This window comes from Microtus oregoni, unplaced genomic scaffold (assembly GCF_018167655.1).
Source record: "Microtus oregoni isolate MIOR12 unplaced genomic scaffold, Mior012 000013F_ref0000133, whole genome shotgun sequence".
Lineage (NCBI taxonomy): Eukaryota > Metazoa > Chordata > Mammalia > Rodentia > Cricetidae > Microtus > Microtus oregoni.
In genome coordinates, this window is record NW_024543072.1 from 34,359,261 (window position 1) to 34,381,300 (window position 22,040).

A 22,040-nucleotide genomic window follows, 5' to 3' on the forward strand; every position below is an offset into this window, starting at 1 on the left:
GCCCCCGCCGCACCTCCCCCTCCTCCCGCTCTGCCTCGGCTGCTCCGCCGCACGCCTCGCACTCGCAGAGCCGCAGCGGCAGCGGCGCGTCTCGCCTTTGGAGACAGAGCCGGGCCGCGGGGGACACCGAGCAGCCGCCGCGAGGACGCCAGGGCGCGCGCCGCACTCGCCTTCCCTTGGCCTCGGCCACCACTGCTGAGCCGCCACCATGGCCCGCGGAAAAGCCAAGGAGGAAGGCAGCTGGAAGAAATTCATATGGAACTCGGAGAAGAAGGAGTTTTTGGGCAGGACCGGTGGCAGTTGGTGTAAGTACGGGGCTCCGCGGCGCTCATCGCCCGCGCCTTGCTTTTTTCTTAGGAGGCGCATCCCTGTGCGCGGGCATTGCGGACTGTTCGGCGCCCAAGGGGCTGTCCCGAGTATCGGGGATTGGGTGGTAGGCGATGCTAGGAGTGCCCGGGCCTGGACTTGGCATCCAGTGACAAATGAGGGGACCCCAGGATGAGGCGCTGGTGGGGGCTGGAGCTGGTTAGACTGAGGGTTCTGGGCACGGTAGGGATCTTCATCTCCTGAGCCTTCCCTCCTGGGAAGCTCCGTCAGGTTCCAGGAGAACTATGTATGTGCTTTCCCTCCCCATCTCCCAACACCTTAGATAAAAGAGATTTGGGGGCTGTGAGAGAAACTCTTGAGCTAACCTGTTCTAATGCAGGCGATGCTGTGATAGCATCATTCTTCCAGCCTAAAAATGTACCTAGAATGGAGAGGAATGGGGAGGAGAAGTGAGTCCACACTGCAGTATTTCATGGCCACGTCCAGGGTTTACCCTAGGGACGGTCCACGGAGTCATCACAGCCCAGAAATGGCCCAGTGAACTCCATGTCGGGGCCGTTTTTAAGCCTTGGCGAGACACATGGCCGTCTGATGTTTTTAAGATATGCATGCTACACATGAAGAAACAGGTCATCTTAGAAGATTTCCTGCAGCCTGTTGCTTCCTTCGCTGGAATCCCCTTATAGCCCATTGAAAATTGGATACCATATATATATATTTTAACCTCTTTACGTTAAGGTGGTAGGTTTTTTTTTAAAAAGGTCATTTTGAAGGGCATAGTTGTAGACAAATCCGTGAATCGTGACTGCGGAAGGGAGGGAGGGAACTCCCCTATGCAGCATCACTGCCCCCTCCTTCTCCAGTATTACCACCACCACAACCACCACCACTTCTCCCCCCTCTTCCCCCTCCCTCTCCCTCCCCTATAGCGCCAGCATTGCAGTCACCAAGGGAACCCTGAAAACTAGAGAGGGATGCAGTGTTCCTGTTGGGGAGGGTCTATGGAGATAGACTGGAGAATGAGTCAGGGAAACGGCGCTTGGCTGACATTTTGAAAAGGAAGAAGCTGGGATATATGATTCTAACCTCCCCCTCCAAGTAAATAATGAAGTCAGGGAACCTTTCAACTGAAAGAAATGAAGGGTTAATAATGCATCATACTTCAAGGTTAGTCAAGGTGAAGTCTCATTGCACGGCCTTACCGCAAAGCCTAGGTATCCCCGAGCCATGGGGAGAGGTTGTTCTTAAATTAATGGCTTCCTATTTTACTTTATATTTCATTTTGTTTGGGGAGATGGTTCTTCAGTGGGGGTATGGCCATAGTCTTCCTGTGTTTCTGTCATGTGGAAGGGGAAGCCTGAAGAGAAATGTGAGGTATGTATAGGATGAACAGCCAGGGTCATTTCCTAGCAACCCCTTGTAACTCAGCTAGGCCTAGGAGGCGCACTGCAGAACTGGCCCCTCCTCCCAGGCTAGCTGGGACTCCTTTTCCTGGTGGTCTGGCCCCTGCAGCATCTCACTGACTCCAGGTACCTTGTGAAATTTGCCCTCTAGTGTTTTTCCACTTCTTAAATTTATTTCTTTCCTCATTCCAATCTCACACTCCTTCTTTGAATAATATTTGCTTTAGAGGGTTAGGAAGGCAGTATGGAACAATTTGTTCTGTAGGCTGACATTTAATGGGGCAGCCCTTCCATGACAGAATGAGAATGTGTGGTCTTGATAGTTTTATCCAGTAAGGTCGTGATACACACTGGCTTCTGTGAAGCAGCCATCTGAACTCACCTTCCATTTTGTGGGTGCTGAGCTCGAAACCCAGTTTGTTTTGTGCTAATATGTCTGTTCCCTTCTGACATGTAAGAAATCGCAGATGATGTGGCAGCAATAGCTGTCTGAGAGAGAGAGAGAGAGAGAGAGAGAGAGAGAGAGACCCTCTTTCCAGCTCTGGGCCCAACATGGATGCCCTTGGGACCAGGGCAGGATGCCCTTGGCTCCGTTTTGCTTATAGGTAGATTTTTTTACCAAGATGGACGGCAGGAGGCTCGAGTCTGTCACCTGCTGGAGAAGTCACAACTTACAAATCACTTTGTGCCTTCTACCTTTTAATTATATTAATACAGGTGTTGGCAGGTTTTTATGTTATATTTATATATTATATTTATATTGGTATCAGTCCCACATGCAACTTTTAAAACCTTTTGACATTTTAAAGGATATATATATATAGATGTGGATATATATTATATATCTATATATAGCAAAACTTCCAGCATTCCTTGTTCTTTAAATACAGAAAGAAAAGAAAATTTGCTTTAAAGGGAAAAAAATGTTTCTAAAGCTTACAGCCCAACCCCTCACATCATGCTTCCCGGCTGGTTGGTGGAACTAAATAATCTAGCCTTTGTTTCTGTTTCTCTGTGCCACTGGTAGCCTTGGTCTTGGAGTTTTCATTGCCTAAGCTCTCCAGACCTGCAGGTATACTCTAACCAAATGACTTCACTGCAGTGACAAATTTACTAAGTAAATCTCCAGGAACAGCAGAATTCCTCACTTGTCTTTGCTGTCCTGTAGGTAGAGTGGAAAGGGTGCATATGTTCTTTAGCTTAATCATTGTGCTTAAAATGACTTAATTTCCCCATCTATTTGTCTTTTAAATAGCGTCAGTTCTAAAATGACTTAATTTCTCCATCTATTCGTCTTTGAAATAGCGTTAGTTCTGCACCTTAGTTTAGGATTAGCTACCTGGAGTCCAGGGGGAAAGAGTACAAAGATTGTGGCTGTTAGAAGAGGCAAATGTGGTTAAGCTAAGAGCACCAAGGATGACATCGGGAGGGCCACAGCTCCAGAAAGCAGCTGAGAAGCCAGGCTCTCAGGAGCTGTTGCTGACTGGGTTATACCAACTCTGTACCTCTGCAGAACATTCGCTGGAAAAATTTTCCAGATCCCTTGACGTCACAACCTTGCCATTTGCCTACTGCTGCCTAGATACCAAATGCAGCACTTAACCCTTGTCCTGCTGGGAGGAAGGGACAGAGCTTGAGGGCCGTGGTTCTAAATGATGCAGTTGTCTTCTATTTCTTGCTTGTATCTTGATGGGAACCTTGGGTGCTTTTCGACGTTTCGAGAGGACTACATGGCTCATTTCCACATCTGTGTGCCCACTTTATTCCTGGCCCCCTCCCATCATCACACACACTCCTCAATAATCCTTGTATTCCAGGGCATTTACCTAGGACCCTTTAGAAGTAACCCACGCCTCCTTTGCATTGTCATGGTTTGATAACCTCACAGTTCTCTCGGCCCCACTTCCCTTCGGGTTGTTTGGCTGGCACTAGACAGCCAGGCGATGCCTAGTACAGCCTGTTACTATGCTGCTAATCGGGCAGATAATCCTTGTAAACCGGTAACTGATAGCCTTATTCCACTCCACCGACTTTGTGTTGGTTTAAGGCGGTTTTTTGTTTGTTTGCTTGCGTGCTTTTTGTTTTTAAAATTTGCTCTTACTCAGCCTGCATTCTGTTAACTGTGAGAAAAAGAAAATCGAGTTTACATAGCCAGTTCTTACTCTGCTGGGCCGGGGAGAAGGTAAAAATGGTGGCTATTTGTAACATAGGATTTCCTTGGTATGTTTGATTGGTTCCCAATTGCCCCATGACCCTGAAGAAAACGACAGCGCTCTGTAGATAGACTTGCCAAGGAGAGCCTCAGCGTGTATTTCTGAGTTGATTGTTCTTAGGCTTCTCAGTGTTTGTGGGAGCAGCAGAGCAATGCACCCCCATTAGGGAACATGCTGTCGTGGGTTGGATGCATTGCATAAGTGTGTGAATGCGGCTGCAGGTTTGCACTGGTGATTGGGTCTCTTTTCAGAGGAGGAGTGACTCCCTGTTACAGTTTTAGCTACCTTTGAGCATTCCTCTACCTGTACCTTCCAAGAAAGAGCGCGGTTCCCTGTTTAGATTTGTGCTGGCAAAGGAAGCCCTAGAGAAACAGGTGGAAGAACTGGGAAAGAGTTCTGGTCATCTTTGGGAAGGGCAGTCTTTGATTCTCCTGTGTGTGACGACATCACCCCCATGTCTGTCTGTTCTCCCCACAGTTAAGATCCTTCTGTTCTACGTGATATTTTATGGCTGCCTGGCTGGCATCTTCATCGGAACCATCCAAGTGATGCTGCTCACCATCAATGAACTGAAGCCCACATACCAGGACCGTGTGGCCCCGCCAGGTAAAACCCAGGGACTGGCTTCTCCAGCAGTCGAAGGGGTTCCACTTCCAACCGAGAAGACACCTTCAGGAAATTGTTCCGTAGTAGAGCTAAGCATGGGGAGGAAGCCGGAGGAGTTGCAGCTGCGACTCCTGGCCGCATTGCGGCTCAGCTCCAGATGGCTGCAGATGTCTGTCTGCACAGCTCGGGGTGACGGTGGAGCACGCAGCCTCACTGTGGGACTGAGAACATCAGGTCCTGTTGAGGCTTCATTCTGCTTGGCCTTAACACTCAAGGGCTTGGTCAGTGGGGTCATTCTAGGGCCTTTTCAGCTCTAATGCGTTTTTTTTTTTTCACTAGTGAGGTGACCATAACTCAGATAAATCCTTAAAAAAAAAATCATTCCCTCAGAGAGGAGCCGCCACTCACCTGTTACTGATTTGCAGTTTGACCTTGAACACAGACACCCTCTTGGCTATCTCAACCTCTCAAACCTGTTTGCAGTTTGGTGAGCCCCTTTCCAGTTACTGTCTCTGTTCTCTCTAAAAACTAAAGTGAGCAAAAAGATTATCACAGAAGAGGCTACCCTCCACTAGTGTCCCCTGCTGTGACTTGGCTGCTGTTGGTGTTGAGGACACACCAGTCTGTCACACCCTATGGAAGGTCACTGCCCACAAGCCTGGGGCTAAATGGCAGCAGTAAACACCTGCACAGCGGTTCTCCTCTGGAGGACAGAGCTGGGAACCAGACTCCCTGAATAAGTGACCTTGAGCGGTGGGGTGGGGTGGGGTGGGGAGGTGACAAAGACTGTACTGTGTGGGCAAGGGTTTGTTGGCTCAGAAGTAGCCTTCTGTTGGTGACAGTGGGTCACTGAGCATTGCCTATGGCCGACATATCTTGCTCTCCTTGGCTGTGAGGAGGAAGAAGCTGCAGAAGGTGAAAAGGTGAAGGTGGTAAGCATTGTCTTATGCTAAGTCAAAAAATCTTCCAGTGTAAGGAAAAAAAGAAATCCCAGAATATTTTCTCATATATATATATAATGTGTAAGTATATAGAACAGCTTAAACCTATTTCATCATGCGTAGGCTCTGTACCAAAAAGTGGGTCTTTGGAAAGATCTAATGTACTGGGAAATTAGGATATTCCATATTTTCCTGGGCTGCTGTGGTCATAAGGCATGTCTTCCACGTCTTCTGCTAGAGTCCTTACGGCGACATGAGTAATCGTAATTATTAGCACACAGTCCTTATGCCACTAAAAGTTATCCTTTGGTCATGGTGCTGTTTTATAATAACTTCAACTTGAGGCAAAGATGACCACACAGTCATCCTTTACTTAAAAAAAAAGAAGACTATATAAACCTTGGAGAAATAAGTAACTTATTTATTTAGGTTTTTGCTTTTAGAGACAGGGATTCTCTGTGTAGCTCTCGCCTTCTTTGAACTAGCTCTGTAGACCAGATTAGCCTTGAACTTAGATCTGCCTGCCTCAGCCTCTCTTGTGCTGGGATTAAAGGTGTGTGCTACCGTGCCTGGCAGAAATAAATAATTCAGCGGATCTCTGTGAGTTCGAGACCAGCCTGGTCTACAGAGCGAGTTCCAGGACAGGCTCCAAAGCCACAGAGAAACCCTGTCTCAAAAAAAAAAAAAAAAAAAATTAAAAAAAAAATTCTAGTCCTTTTCTGGAAAGAAATCTCACCTTCCAAAACAATAGCCAAAGTGTCTGATGCTTTAAGTCAGGGTTTGCCATGGAACTTGCTCTGACCAAGGTGCCCCATCCCTGCCCCCGCCCCATCTTCCCTCTTTCCCCAGCACTTTCTGTTAGCACCTATATTTAGTGTGCTCAGCAGTTGGACTGACCTGACAAACCTTCACTTCTCCGAAGGAATGTGGGTGGCTCATCTCGGAAATATGCATTCCTGTCCTTTGGTCTGAGTCACGGGCGAAGGTTCAGTCCTTAACCTTCCCAGTTGTCTCCTCTTTCCCTCATCTTATCTTGGTCATTTCTGTCTCTGTGCCTTAGCTGCTGTTTTAGTCTATAGGCTTCCCTGTCCTATGGGTTTTTTTTTTTTCCTAACACTTTAGAAAATCATAGTCAGTTTTAGCCAGGTCAGTAGAGCACTGGCTGGCGAGACATACCGTGCTCCCGGACAGTCGTGAGTACTCTGCATCCCCGAGGGACCCTGACTAGACCCTCCTTGGCATCATTCAGAACAGATGTTGAGAATTCATATTTGGAGAGGTATTAATGCTTCACTAACTCTGCAGACGTAATAAATGTGTGGAAGTATATATCCTGATCAACTTTTGGCTTCAACTTAATGTCTCCAAGCCTCCTTTGTCTTGGTCAAAGAGGGAAAGTTCTGAGTCAGAAGTACGTGGTAAGTGTGCAAGATTTAATATTTAAAGATACAAGGACTTACTTAGGGCATGTTGTCATCTGACCTTGGGGCATGAATACAAACGTGGCCAATTGGGTTTGTAGTGTCCTTTACACTTGGAAATAAATGCCTTGTAACTAGAGCTCTTCCAAGTGGCATGTGTGAGCCTGGCCAGATCCAGCAGTGGCACTCATGCTTTGCTATAATCATGTAGGTTGTATAATGGAGAAACTGATAGGCCAAATGGGATCGTCTCAAACAGGAGAAAAGCACAAAATGGAAGGGAAATTTAAGGACAAATGGGTCACATGGTTTCTGGACTCTGAGCAGTGGATGCTATTTCTTGCCAGATCTTACTCCTCAGTTGGAACTAACCTGCTTACCCCAGTGAGACAGCAGTGTCTTGGATGAGATGTTGGCACATAGTATTAGATAACTATTTTCATAGCTCAAAAATCAGTTTCCAACTTCCTGTTAAAGCAGTCTCTAAAGCCCAAAGACATTACACATAGGTTCTTGAGATTTTATCAGCCTAAGAAGGAAGAGCTGGGACTTGGAGTTGAAGCCAGCCCCCATCACGCCAGTACCATTGAACACACCAAGCCACAGTTTCTTACCTATCCAATAGGAGGAATATCCTGTGATGATTAGACAGGAAATAAATGGAAAACATACTGAGAGCATGTTTTATGTCCCACCTTCCACTAGCAGCAGGAGGCTCTGAATTTCCTGCTGGGTGAGAGCACAGGGGGAGGCTGCATACTTAAGTTTCCTAGAGTCAGTCTAACTGCAGCTTTCCCTGAGAAGTATTTAAACAGTAGTGAATTAGAAAACATACTCAGAGTTTCTGTGAACCTAAATGACATGGTAACCAGCGCTCCTCTTAGCATACCCATCCCTGCCCTGCTGTATCCAGGCTTTTGTCCAGAGGAGAATCTCTTGAGTGTGTAGAGCAGCTTGTCCTTCCAGTTGGATCTGGCCGAGCCAAGCACAGTACACGCATACACGCACCACATGCTCCTGTGCACCGCGGAGTGCCAAGCACAGTGCACGCGTACACGCACCACATGCTCCTGTGCACCACGGAGTGCCAAGCACAGTGCACGCGTACACGCATCATGTGCCCCCATGTGCTGCAAAGTGCCAAGCACAGTGCTCGTGTACACACACCCACATGCTCCCGTGTGCACACTGAACAAGGTGGTAGTTGCTCACCTTGTTGCCTCCCTGTGGTGTAATGGAAAAGTGCCTTCCACAGGCTGTCACCCATTCCCCCACCCCCAGGTTATCCTAGCAACTGTGCAGTGAACTGAAGGTCACTATGTGTCATTCCCTGAGTCCACAGAGTTCCCACATGGCATGCTTCCTGGTTGTAAAGTTGTGGGAGGTTCTTTGTTTTGCTCTTAAAGATGTCTCAGTGAGGACAGGACTCATTTTAAGAGGGTCAGATTCTTGGCATGTGGGTAACCAGAGTTAGGGCAGGAAGGTGGGGTGGATGAACATTAGCAGATCATGGACTGGTACCATTAGCCGATTGCTTTTCATCTTGTGAATGGCACGAAGCTAATCTAGTTCACGAGAGTATAGCCATTGTAGCCCACCCCTCCACATGCTTCAGGCTCCTGAGAAGTCTTCATGGCAGGCTCAGAAAAACTGCAAGTCACGAGATGATCGGTCCTCTCCAACTTCAGAGTTGTAGGGATAGAAACACTTTCTCCGTGAGCTTGGAGGAGCTGTAACTTCAGAGGGTTAGGGGATTTTGATGCCATCTCTAGTCAGTCAGTTAATTTGTGACTGCCTAGCTGACACATTTGGGTCTCTTCCCGCCCTCTTTTTCCACCCTCTGACCGACCCTGCCAACCTCTTCCCAGAGGAGATGCCATTGGTAGTACAAGCTTTCCTCACCTGTGGTTCAAAAAAGGGCTTAAAGAGGAAGATCTCAAGCTTCCAGAATTTTCTTGCCCACGTAGCTTATTTCTGAGTTTCCTAGGCATGCAGAAAGCCCAGTGATTGACACACAGTATTTTTGGAGAGGTGTAATGCCTTGTGCCTTTAATCCCAGTATTCGTGAGGCTGCAAGTTTCAGGTCGGCCTAGAACTCCAGAAAAGTGGATCTTACTCATCTGAAGATGAGTGAGCGCACCAGGACCTCTGTTAAGTAAGATGAACTAACAAAGTAATGGAAATGATCCTGGGGGAAGAAAGGCAGATAAGTCAGTGTCATCTCGGGCGTGTGGCATTCATTAGAAGAGAGCTCCACCCTGGGAGATGGCAGTGGAAAGACACCTTCATTTCTGCTGATGGAGAATCAGACAGGGTGGGACTGATCAGTGACCAGTTAGTGCTCTCACGCTGAAACTCACTATCTGATGCTGACCAGATTCCAGAGGCTAGGACGATGAAGGAGATCCCATGGTGTGTTACCCATAACTTTTGACCAGGAAAATACCTCTTCCCACATCATGCAAGGATAGATAGGCCCCTATAGTATGATACTAAAGTATCACATTTCAGGCCCCTATAGTATGATACTAAGGTATCACATTTCAGGCTATTAGCAAATGTCATGTTTTAGAGTTAGACAAGTCAAGTATACACTTGTTCTTTGTTTGACCTTGGACTGAAAAAAAAAAAGTGTAAAACGTCTAATGCCTGTCTACTGTGTTCCCCTTTAGAAAGAAGTGTTATCCTCCTTGTTTGGGGAATGAACACAATTACAAACTTTCCAAAATGTCAAGCACAATGTCCTATGAAACCACTTTGAAAGCTAAAGCATCCGCACCAAGTGATTCCTTCGCAGCATCTGAAGTTGAATATGCAACTTCTGAGAAAAGTGCCCTGATGAGTAATTCTTTAATGATGAAGGACCTGCAACCAGACTTTGTGGCATTTAGTTTAAACTGGGGCACAGATTTCTGTACCCCACCAGTGGTTAAACTGCCAAGCAGTCTGTAGAAACAGGCGAGAGGCTCCTCAGACTTTTCAGAGGGAGCAGGTTTGAGGCACAGGTGTAGACAGACTGTGTGTGACCGCTGCCTCGAGGCAGGCCATTTACTCTTGGCTAATCCAGTCTCCAGTCACATGCTAACCCTGACGCAAAAGGTAAGTGGGAGGGAACTGGTTCCCAGAATTCTGTTAGGTAAGTTGATAATAACCCCACAGACAAAATAATAAATAATAGGTTGTTCAGATTGAGACTTCAAGGGGGGTAATCCAAGTGCATAACTGTAGAGGTGCACTTGTATATGTGTAAGCCATTCTCGCTCCTCCATTTTCTTTTTAATTGGAGAATACTTTCAGCCTGCAGTGTGTAGGAGATGTGAATGGCTTCATGTAAAAGCTTCTCTTAGCTTCCTGTGCCCTTGGAGGATTCTGTGGAAGATGATACCTGTTGGAGAGTATTTGGCTGTGAGTCATCAGCTGTATCAAATGACCGGACCAAGCAGCTGTGCTTTGGGATTGACTGGAGAAACTGCTGCAAGGTTAAAATGGCTCCATTCTCCTTTAAATACTTCAGCTCTGCAAGCAGATGGAGAAGTCACAAACTTGCTACACTGTAACCTAATTGGAAACAATGCTTGCTAGTGAAAAGCTCCCCCCCCCCCTGTTCACACCCACCAAAGTCAGCAGTGGGGATGTGTGCCTCCTTTGTTTCTCTGGAGACAGAGTTCCAAGAGGCAGGTGCATCTGGAAGGGGCGAATGTGAAGTCAGAGGTTTTCTTTTCTTACTCCAGATCTTAACGTAAAATTGAAGTACTTGTAAGAACCCAGATATGAACATGACTCAGATCGTCCCAGTCCTTCCGTAGGTGACTTCCTTGGGTAAGGGCTTGACTAGTTCATGACTCCATTCACTGGTGGCTTCGGCGCAAAGCTGTCCTGAGCTTCACCTCCTTGATATGCATTTAAGCTCTGACAGCCAAGAGGCAGAAGGCTAGGTCTGCTTCAGGGCCTAAGGCTTGAAACCGCGGCCAGCGCTCTGACGGTCTGCTCTTTGGCCTCTGGGGGTTAGCATTGCAGACAGAGCTTCCCCTTGATCAGTTATTACTAACAGCTTTAGGAATGGGCAAGGGGAAGCCAGAAGATCCTGCCTAGCACCAGTTAGCAGGATGGGGGTGTGGGGTTGTGCTCTGAGGTAGATATTGGTGTGATTCCAGTGTTTGATTTCATTGTTTGCCTTGACTAGAGAGGAATGGTACTGACCGCGTGTCACACTGTTGGGTCAGTGGTGGCACAGTGGTGGCACTGTTTCACAGGTCTGTTGGTAAGCAGTGGCTAGCTGGACTCGCTACTGATAAGGCTGGCATACGCATGCAGGTGAACATGAGGTCCTGAAAAACACGCTTACAGCTGAGTTATAGGAACTCATATTTGGGGCTCTGGCACATGTCACCCTGTCTCTTAATGGGGACCTGGGGTTGAAGTGATGAGAGAATGAAAAGCCCTCACCGTAGTCCCACCTCCTCATGCTCCCTTTCTCTTTGGAGAAGTGGCGTCACTGCGCATCATACAGACATCAAAGGACTGGCCCCTCGCGTGGCCCCTACCAGAGAATACAGACAGCTGGCAAATGAGAGGCAGCGGGGATTGCCAGCTGAGGCCAGGACAGAACGGGCAGTGCCACGGGTGAACTTGCCTTGCAATCTGGGTCCTGCCTTGTTTATTTTCAGTGTGACCTGGGGTTACTTTAGTTATTACAGCTCGTGGGGTGAGACAAATTCTCGTATTGGACTCCGGAGCTTTGTTAGCAGGTTGGTTTCTGCTGAATCACCTGCTTTGCTGGGGACCACAGTGCACTGCCGTCACCACACTGTGGCCCTTCATCATCCGCCTGAAGTCCTGTTCCTTCCAGCTTCCCTCCTTTCTGAAAGATGTGTCGGGCTGCTCCTAGCCTCCTGACACTTGATACCTTTGCTTTCTTCACCCTTGAGGCTGCCTCTCCTGGCCTTGGGAAGCTGACTAACCCTGAGCACACAGTCCATTCTGCCAGCCAGCTTCACAGGCATTCGTTCTCGTCTCTTAGGCATGACTGCCCCTCAAGACTCCATTTTCTCTGGATCCCAGAGCCGTGCTAGGGAAATGCCCTATTCGCCTGTCTTTTTCTTCTCCAGCATTTGGGTGTATGTCCTTCACTTCCCCACGGCCAGGCAAATCACCTTGACTTAGATCGCTGGTTACAATCAGACTAGGAACAGTCTCCAGCTGCCTGGTCTATCTCAGTACCATTCTCCCTTTGCTATCCTGTGCTAGCTTTTGTACTTGCTTTCCCTTTGTAGCAGCCAGTGGCTTTTGCTCACTGCTTCCAAGCCCATGGGTAGACCACAATGCCAGCTTCCCGCCTAATGTAAAAAGATCGTCTAGAATATATTTAGATGATTTTAGACGCAAAAACAATATTTCCTGGCTTATGAACTTTTAAAGACTGTTTAACCCATCGTAACCTTTGCTTATTTCAAGCTGAAGACTCTTTGCTAATTCTGAAACAGTATTCCTTTTTACCTGTGTTCTTTAGGTTTTACATTAGTCTTATCAAAAATTCTTTTCATTTTTAAAAGAATTTATTACAATTATGTAAGGCGCAGGGTGCATGTGCTGTGGTTCACATGTGGAGGGCAGAGGACAACTTCAGGGAGTCGGTTTTATCCTTCCGCCTTTATGTGGATCCCAAGGCTTCAACTCAGCTCAGTAGGCTTGTTCAGCAAGCACTTTCCCTACTAAGAATCTCATTGGCCCCTCCAGCATGTTCTTCATTGTTGGTTGGAGACAAAGTCTCAGTGCGCCGCTCTGCCTGGCCTAGAGCCTATTCCAGGCTTGCCTAGAATTTACAGAGATCCACCTGCCTCGGCCTCCAGAGTGCTGGGATTAAAGACCCGAGCCACCGTGCTGCACAGGAGGTTTGATGTTTTCCCTCGAGCACTGTATCCACATCTCACTCTCACTCCATCCACCCCTTTGGAGTTCCTGCAGTCGGGCCAGTCCCACTTAGCGCTGTAGAGGCTCAAAGCAGCCCTCTCTCACTGGAAAAGCTAACAGCTGTCTACTCCAGCTTCTGTTGAAGCTCTGTTCTCAAGCACCACAAATGGGGCTGCTAAATAATTAATTGCGCTAGTTATGTTTCCACTTTAATTATGCTATTGTCTGCCTCGATGTCGCCACTATTAAATTCTAGTTCTCCAGAGCAGTTATTCTAAACCAAGGGTGCTTTGGGCTTAGAGGTTATGCCGAGGTAGGTGTGGGATGGATCCTATGGGACTGCCTGCTTGAGGAGGGTGGGATGGGTGCCCGCACCTGCCACAGGTGAGGGACGGAGGTCAGGTGTAGCTCCTGATTAGCAGGCCCCCTGCCACAGGGCCAATCCGGAGATGGAGACTGAGCAGGGAGGCTGTCAGATGTAACAACAGGAAACACAAGATACCCGGTTACATTGAAATTCATTACACGTGTGTGTGTGTGTGTTTGTATGTGTGCGTGGTGTATTTCTACTAAAGAATCATCCCATGTTTATATTTGGGAGTGGAATGTAATTGGGTATCTTTTATCTGGCTGTCCTGGGGTGAAATGTCATTGTGGTTGCTTCTCCGACTCCCTGATCTGGATGTAGTGCTATTGTGTAGTATTATCTAAGTGCCCATTTAGGAAACCCTGTGAGGGCACAGGCTTCCGGACATGAGAGAGTTACAACAGAGAATGCAAACCCATGTCTCATGTATATCGACTTTCACTTTGATAGGTACTGACATGCCTAGATCTTTGAATTGACAACTGCATATATATCTTAAATTTCCCATTTGAAGCTGAAAAAAAAAATCTATCCTAGATTTTAAGAGCCAAAGGACTGTCATCTCTGGGGAGCAGTCTTGGAGGTTAGAGAGACTGAATTTTTATAATTCGTTGATGTGGAGTATTAAGGGAGCGACACTACCCCGGCTGCTAGCAGTGCAGTTTTAAGAATGTGTGCACATGAAGGCACTAGAAAAACCACAGACCGCACACCTGGGTTGGAATTCTGGTCCTGCTTTCTCTGCAACCTTGCCCAGAATTCTTAACTTTTCATTGCAAGTGGTATTCTCATTCGCAAAACAAGTTAATGCCTACTCTGAAGTGTTGACAAGGAACCTGGATGGTATCTGATATTATTTCATCGTCATTACATTTAGCAATCTAATCTAAATGCCATCAGATTGAATTTGAAAGGGAAGTGGGGATTTAACGCTTGCACCCCGTGAGCCAGGGCGGGGTGGGAGTGGGGGTGAGGGAAGCCTATTTGTTCCTGCTTTTGAAGTCCCTTGATTGCCTTTCCCACTGACGTTGTCTTTCTGGCTTTCATTGCTGTAGGACTGACACAGATCCCTCAGATCCAAAAGACTGAAATTTCCTTCCGTCCTAATGACCCCAAGAGCTACGAGGCCTATGTGCTAAACATGATCAGGTTCCTGGAAAAGTACAAAGATTCGGCCCAGAAGGATGACATGATTTTCGAGGACTGTGGCAGTAAGTGGCTCACCGTAGATTGATGTGGTCATAGTGTTGACCGAGTTGTCATCCTTGGCTTAATTCAGTAATTTAAAAGTAATATTACTGAATTTTTGTTAGAATTTCCATGAAGTTTTCTCCTTACTTTACAATAATTCAAAAGACACAAGTGATAAGTGAGGTGAAATGGTGTTTGAAGGGGAATAGTTTAGTAAAATATACGTTATGATGAGGATGGCGATAAATGATATACATCAAAGTCACAATAAAATACATTGTTTTCCTGCAGCTCCAGAAAATTCTCACCCAAACCCTTTGAGCTCAAACAATGATTGACAGTCCCTTTAATTCATCATGCTCGTACTGTAATGTGAACCTGTCAATGCCGCCGCCGCTGCTTAGGCATGGTCTAGCGTCCTTTTAGCCCTAAGTAACTAAGCAAGCGTTAGAGCAGTGGTTCTCAACTTGTGGGTTGTGACCCCTTCACAGGGGTCCTAGGACCATCAGAAAAATACAGATATTTACATTACACTTCATAACAGTAGCGAAATTACAAAGTAGCAGTGAAAATAGTTTTATGGTTGTGGGGCACCATATGAGGACAGTATGAAAGGATCACAGCATTAGGAAGGTTGAGAACCACTGCATTAGAAGAGATTATCAGGGGCTGGAGAGATGGCTCAGGGGTTAAGAACACTGGCTGCTCTGGCTGCTCTTGCAGAGGTCCTGAATTCAATTCCCAGCAACCACATGGTGGCTCACAACCATTTGTAATGAGATCTGGTGCCCTCTTCTGGCCTGTACATGCCAGCAGAACATTGTCTGCATAATAATAAATAAATAATTATTTTGAGAGAGAGAGTGTGTGACTAACAGCCCTAAGTGCATGCCAATCATAGAGCACAGGTGGTGAGCAGTTCAGGTTTGGGGTCACGCGCCAGAGGTTGCCTTTGCTAGCATTGAAAGTCCCTGTCTAATACATCCCATGTGTAGCTAGCTCTGTCCTCAATGGGAAATTATCAGGAACGAGAAGTTCTTTACCTTCTTACCAGTGCAGAGCGGACGGCTGGCGCACTCTGTCAATGTGTTTGTACTTCTAGGTATGCCCAGCGAACCCAAGGAACGGGGAGAACTGAATCACGAGCGGGGAGAACGAAAGGTGTGCAGGTTCAAGCTCGACTGGCTGGGGAACTGCTCTGGAATCGATGATGACACTTTCGGCTACAAAGAGGGGAAACCCTGCGTCATCATCAAGCTCAACCGCGTCGTGGGCTTCAAACCTAAGGCAAGTGGGGTTTTAGCGTACAGCCGCACTTTGTGGCTTAACTGGAGAGACAGGACGTTTTAAGACACACTCACTGCTACTTTTGAAGTGCAGGAGTATAAGACCAACACCTTTCTCCTGCATCGAGGTCACCAATCTCCATCCCTAAAGTTGCAGACCGAGTGTCAGAGCCAAATTTTGGAGTTTTGCCCTGTTTTGAGACAATCTCAATGTAGCCCAAGCTTATCCAGTCACTCTGTAGCCAAGGCTGCCCTTCTGGTTGCTACCCTCCTAGTGCCATCTCTCCACTGATGGGACTGGGGGTGTCTCACCCACAGCTCTGTTCCTGTTCTTAATACCCGGCTCAGTGTTGATAAAGAAGTCATTTTCACACATGAGCGTTTCCTGGCTAGGAGGTGTGAATACAGACAGACAAGCTGCTTTTGGTTTGGACTTGAAGGAGCAACAAGAATATTTCAGAAATACTCTTGCTGTCTGTTAATCTGAAAAAAATTTTTTTTTCTGAATGATGATTTCATTACAAAACCCAGAAAATGACACCATCTCTGAACTTGGTTAACCATGCAGTTTCTAACGAGCGAACATTACTTGATCACTAAAAATAGCCAGTTGCCACTGTTTTTGCGAGAAAGTCTTTAGAAGAAGGAAAAGCATTACTGGTGTTGTCTCGGCTCTTCTACATGGTTATTTCATTCTCTTCTCAGCTCATGAATTAAACACTGCTGTCCTTCCGTAGGCATGGTTTCTGCCTGAATGTTCCTCTAAAGGTGATATGAAAACCGCCCAACGTTAGTGTATACATTTTAATTCCGAGGGGAATTGACTGCAAGACATTGAGTTACCTGGACAAACTCACTTCCTTTCTGAAACCTCTCTCAGTTTCTACTGCATGTTAATTGATTTCTATAATACTTGTTGCCCAAAAGAAAGTCAGTGTAGAGAGAAAGAGTTTTCTTGTTTTGAGATATGATATCTCTATGTAGCCCTGGCTGTCCTGGAATTCTGTGGACTCACGGAGATCCATCCACGTGCCTGAATGCTGGGATTAAATGCGTGTGCTACTAGGACCAGCAGGAAAGTTTACTCTAAAGAACGCATCAAAGTTCCTTTACCCTACTAGAGGCAAGAACCAGTAGTGGGTGGCTGGCTGGTTGTCTTGATGGGTCTCTTGTGAATGTTAGTGAACCTTTCAACAAGCCTTTAACCATAGTACCATAGGTAGTACTACTACTCCATGTTTGTATTTGACATTTACCATGTGGCCAGGGTAGTCTAGGAATGGGTGTGGTGTATCTGAAGGAAGCCTTCCTGCTCTCCCGGTCATTGGCTTTTAATGTCACTCAGCACACACTCTTAGTGGTTCCTGTTGCACAGAGCCAAAGGCTGGCCTGTGTGATTTCTCTTCCCACATCAGGAAGGCCTGTTTTGTGATAGATGCTGACTTCTCCTTTTATATTTGGGCTCCAGTTAATCCATTGCTTCTTCTTATTTGTCTCTCCCACCCAAATCGCCAGCCAGTTTATCAGTGTATTTTGTTAGAGAGTGCAGTAGCTCATTTCAGTCAGTGTGCCTGGTTCCTTATCTTCTGAGGGTACATCGTGGCAACATCTTAGGCCAATCAGTGTTTTCTAAGTTTTCAAGGCAGGAATATTGGTAGCAGAAAGCCCCCAAAGAGTCAAGTCTAGATGCCCATTCTCTCATAGTCTATAAGTAGTGTCAATATGAATCCCTTACTGATGTATAGATCTGTTGGTGTAGCTGTGCTTTAGACTGTGTGTGCTACGTCTCATGTCCAGGCTCAGAGGCAATGCTAACGTGAGCGAGCAAATGACTGCTTTCCAGAAACACATGGTCATCGCCCTTCTTTGGAGGGAGATGAGAACCAGGGACGTAGGTGGAGGGCCCTGCCCTGCATTTGCTGGAGCAGTTGTTTTCAGGCCGTACCCACCCAGTCCCAGCACTCTGTCGTGGAAGGCGATGCCACCTTCACCTGCGTTAGGTACCACTTTACCTCACAGAACTGGGAAGGAAGAGTCCTTGGGTGTCAGTGTGGTGCCATCTCCTCAGCAGTCACTGAGTTCTGACTGCTCATTGTCCTCTGAGGCAGGCTTACGTAGGCTAGCATCACACATCCCTCAGTGCTGTGGCCGTCACCACACTTGGACACCTACCTTCTTCAAATTAAACAGAATCTTCTAATTGATGAGGGGAGTCACTTCCTCACCTTCCTGATGTGTTTTATTAGTTCAGCAGCTTTTGTCCACAGTGTCTGTTGGTTTGGCCTACATATTAGTTTTATTTTCCAGAAAGAAAAAAAAAAGGTATTTTGTTGACCAGTGCAGGTTTCTTTCACTTTTAGCCTCCCAAGAATGAGTCCTTGGAGACTTACCCAGCGGCGAAGTATAATCCAAATGTCCTACCTGTTCAGTGTACTGGCAAGGTAAGAATGCGTTCAGGGCTCCTGGGGGTGGGAGGGGAAGAGGGGCAGGATGAGAGGAATGGATGAGACTCCATACAGCTAAAGGGACAGTCTGAATACAAGAAATTGCTTCCGGGTGTTACTCTGAAAAGATGAATTGGAACTAGGCACAAGTTTAAGTTTGTTTACTGGGCACGAGAAATTCAAATATCTGAATTTAATCTAATGGAATGTGGGTTTATGGACCTGAGAGGTGACCTAGCCCACAGCATGTGCTAAAGATTCAGGCCAACTTTCTTTTATTGTGGTACCAAGCCAGAAGTCAGATGTAGGATACGGGGCAAACATGCAAACCAGTACTGCTGGAGACAGTGTCCGTAATGAAGCCATATCCACCAGACAGTCCAGGGAGTTCCTCTCACTATTGGCCTTCTTATTAGGAGGCCGTGTCAGCGTTGGGAAATACTTGCTTGGCCTTGGTCTCAGTGTCTCCATTTACGCAGTGAAAGCAGCCCCTCTAGTGAGTGTTTCCTGGCTGCTCTAGGCAGCGAAATTACTTCCTTCCTGTGGGGCCACCCAGTGCTTGGTGGCCCCCACTTCTGGGAGGCGTGATGCCACGGGGTGGCTTGTTTTCTTTTCCTCTGCTAATCATTTTGCAGACTGTAGGGGTTGAGAGTCTTGCACTCAAGAATAAGACGAGACCTGTGATGGGTGCCATTTAAATTCAATTACATTCCCTTTCGATTTCCAGAGAGATGAAGACAAGGACAAAGTCGGAAACATAGATTACTTCGGAATGGGCGGATTTTATGGCTTCCCTCTGCAGTATTATCCCTACTATGGCAAACTCCTGCAGCCCAAGTACCTGCAGCCCCTGCTGGCTGTACAGTTCACCAACCTCACCTTGGACACTGAGATTCGCATTGAGTGTAAGGCATATGGTGAGAACATTGGGTACAGTGAGAAAGACCGTTTTCAGGGACGCTTTGAGGTAAAAATTTTAATTAAGAGCTGATCACGAGCACAAATCTTTCCCACTAGCCATTTAATAAGTTAAAAGAGATACACAAACCTACTAGTCTTGAACAAACTGTCATACGTATGGGACCTACACTTAATCTCTATGCTTTACACTAGCTTCCGCATTTAATAGGTTAGAATGTAAATTTAAAGTGTAGCAATAGCAACAAAATATTTATTCTACTGTAAATGACAAAAGAAAAATAAAAATTGAGCCTTGGGACGTGCCCATTTTTACTGTAAATTAGATTCCATAACTGACTTGTAGTGAGCAGTGCTCTGGCCCCTAAGTATCGCCGCCTTGTCTGTTTTATTTAGTGTACAGTACTATAGGTGCGCACTCTGGTCATTTTTCAAGCCATGTTTTATCATATGTTTTCTACTTTACGTGAGCAAGATTTGCTGTCCGAGGTGTAAATATTCAACGGGAATAAAACTGGCATGGTACTTTTTCCTTTTCTTTCTTATTTTTTTGGCTCTGAAATTTCAAAAGATAATGGCCCATCAATGAGCGTTTTTAACACACTCCATAGTCTTTTTCCCTGTGGTATCAGGTCTTTATTTTTATCTTTATTTCCTGGGGCTGGGGGGCGGGGGTGGGCTGTCATGGGGGAACTGCCCTTTAAATTTTAAGTAACACTACAGAAAAACAAAGGTGATGGGTTGTGTTGTGCTCCGTGCTGAATGCTGTCCGCCATCTTTCCCTTGTCCTCCAGTGTGTTCTGAAGCTGTGTCTGAGATCTGGATCTGCCCATCACTTTGGCTAGTGATGGGGCTCATTCATTTGCTTTGTACGTTTTCTTTTCCTTCTTTCCTTTCTCTGGAGGCATCATGTGCTGGTGCTGTGTCTTTATGAATGTTTTAACCATTTTCATGGTGGAAGAATTTTATATTTATGCAGTTGTACAATTTTATTTTTTTCTGCAAGAAAAAGTGTAATGTATGAAATAAACCAAAGTCACTTGTTTGAAAATAAAATCTTTATTTTGAACTTTATAAAAAGCAATGCAGTACCCCATAGACTGGTGTTAAATGTTGTCTACAGTGCAAACCCATGTTCTAACATATGTAATAATTGCCAGGAGTACAGTGCTCTTGTTGATCTTGTGTCAGTCAGGTTAAAACAACGGACAATAAAAGAATGAACACATTCCTCACGTGTGTGACTCGCTTGTCTTGAGTGTTTCCGTCTGTGCCGTCTTTACTCTCTGTATTGTTAATTATCCAAGATCTTGAAGAAATACTGGACCTGAAAGGCAAGCACAGGCTGCCGTTAGCTGCCGTGCAGGTCTGGGCTCTTCCACATGCTGAGTCTGATAGGATGCCCAGGGGACCAGGCCATGAGGATGCACCCCTCTTCCAACGGGATGACTGGGTTAACAAGAGGCAGAAGGCCAGTAAGCCTAAAGCTTGTATTAGAAGGGTTTGCAGTGCTGTTCCGCTCCATATGGAACACAGGGAATCTTGCCTCCTGCAACAATAACCACAGCTCCACAAAGTTAAAAAACAAAACAAAGATGATGTTAGGTTTGAGACTCAGGCAATGAAAAAGCTTGCATCCTGCTTTGATCCAGGTTTTAGCCAAAGTATTATTTAACCTTGTTGAAAAGTTATTCTTAGTGTGAGAAAAGAAAAAAGTTAACTTTCTGAGCATTTTTTTCTGGTATGATGGAGTTTTAAGATTTTTGTATTGCCAACATGGAGACATGCAAATTAGAACGACGGTGTCAAGTGAAACTGGAAACCTTTCAGAAGGTCTGGTAGCCACAGCTCAACAATCATTCCTTCCTACTGTCAGGCTAGTCCTAAGAACTCAGGTCCGTGCCAGCTGTAGAGCTAATTCACAAATCCCAGGTTAGTTCCCACCCACTGCTCCATACCAAAAATCCTGCTTTTCTCTAGGTGTGGCTGTGCACACCTGTGATCCCCAGACTCAGGAGGCAGAGCCAGACTTTCCTGTCATTCATATAGGAATTCTCTTAAATTATTGGGAACTGGCGTAATTCATAGATGGTATCCTCAATATGAAAGTTGGTTTCTCAAAAAGCCACACGTTTATGGGAACAGAAGGTGTCACTCCTAAAGATGATTTATTGACACAGACAGGGTCTCACCATGTAGCCTTGGTTGGTGTCTTAGGGTTTCTATTGCTGTGAAGAGAGACACCATGACCATAGCAACTCATATAAAGAAAAAACATTTAATTGGGATGGCGTGCTTACAGTTTCAGAGCTTTAGTCCTTTATCATCATGGCGTGACAAGGCAGCATGAGGGCAGACATGGTGCTGGAGCTGATTGGCAGGCAACAGGAAGTGAACTGAAACACTGGGTGTGGCTTGAGCAAATATGAGACCTCAGAGCCTGCCTCCACAGTGACAACAGTAACACTTCCTCCAACAAGGCCACACCCACTCCAACAAAGCCATACCTAATAGTACCACTTCCTTTGGGGTCCATTTTCTTTGAAAGCACCACAGTTGGCCTAGAGCTCAGTGTGTAGACCGAGCGGAATTGAGCTCACAGATCTGATCTGTCTGCCTCTGCTAGGATTAGAGGTGTGTGCATCTTGCCTCGATAGAGCTCTTGCTTAGGCTGTGAGTGAATGTTTGTGAATAAGGAGAGTGGAGTGGGCTCTTCAGATCTCCGGAGAGGAAAGACTTATTTAAATCGGAGAGCAAAAAGTTTTGAAGCCATTGAAAGGTCCCAAACCTGGGACTAAACCTGCTGGTTTCACAGATCCTGTTGCCCCAATGCTCTTGAACTACTGCACACGCACACACCGATCATTCTCTACCTAGTACTTCCTTCAAGGTTTTCTCCAAATCTCGTTTCTCCTAAGCTCTCCAGGCCGTGCCAGCGCATCCCCTCCCGGATCCTCAGGACAGTACCAGCGGGGAATGCATTCTGCATTTGACTTAACACACACCTGACCGC

The 22,040-nt window shown here is 46.3% G+C and overlaps 2 protein-coding genes across 6 annotated transcripts in view; one reads left to right on the top strand and one right to left on the bottom strand.

Moving 5' to 3' along the window:
- Nucleotides 1–67: 67 nt before the first annotated feature.
- On the top strand, nt 68–20,258 carry Atp1b1 (ATPase Na+/K+ transporting subunit beta 1). The gene is made up of 6 exons (XM_041662561.1): nt 68–305; nt 4,421–4,549; nt 14,244–14,399; nt 15,482–15,666; nt 18,026–18,106; nt 18,837–20,258. The coding sequence occupies exons 1-6, from the start codon at nt 209–211 to the stop codon at nt 19,098–19,100; spliced, it is 912 nt and encodes a 303-aa protein (XP_041518495.1). The 5' UTR covers nt 68–208; the 3' UTR covers nt 19,101–20,258.
- Nucleotides 19,685–22,040, bottom strand: part of Nme7 (NME/NM23 family member 7) — a 147,398-nt gene continuing 145,042 nt past the window's right edge. For all 5 annotated transcript variants that reach the window (XM_041662560.1, XM_041662557.1, XM_041662558.1 and 2 more), the window contains one exon: nt 19,685–20,354. In XM_041662560.1, coding sequence (XP_041518494.1) covers nt 20,322–20,354 — 33 coding nt within the window. In that variant the 3' untranslated portion in view covers nt 19,685–20,321. The remainder of the gene's footprint in view (nt 20,355–22,040) is intronic.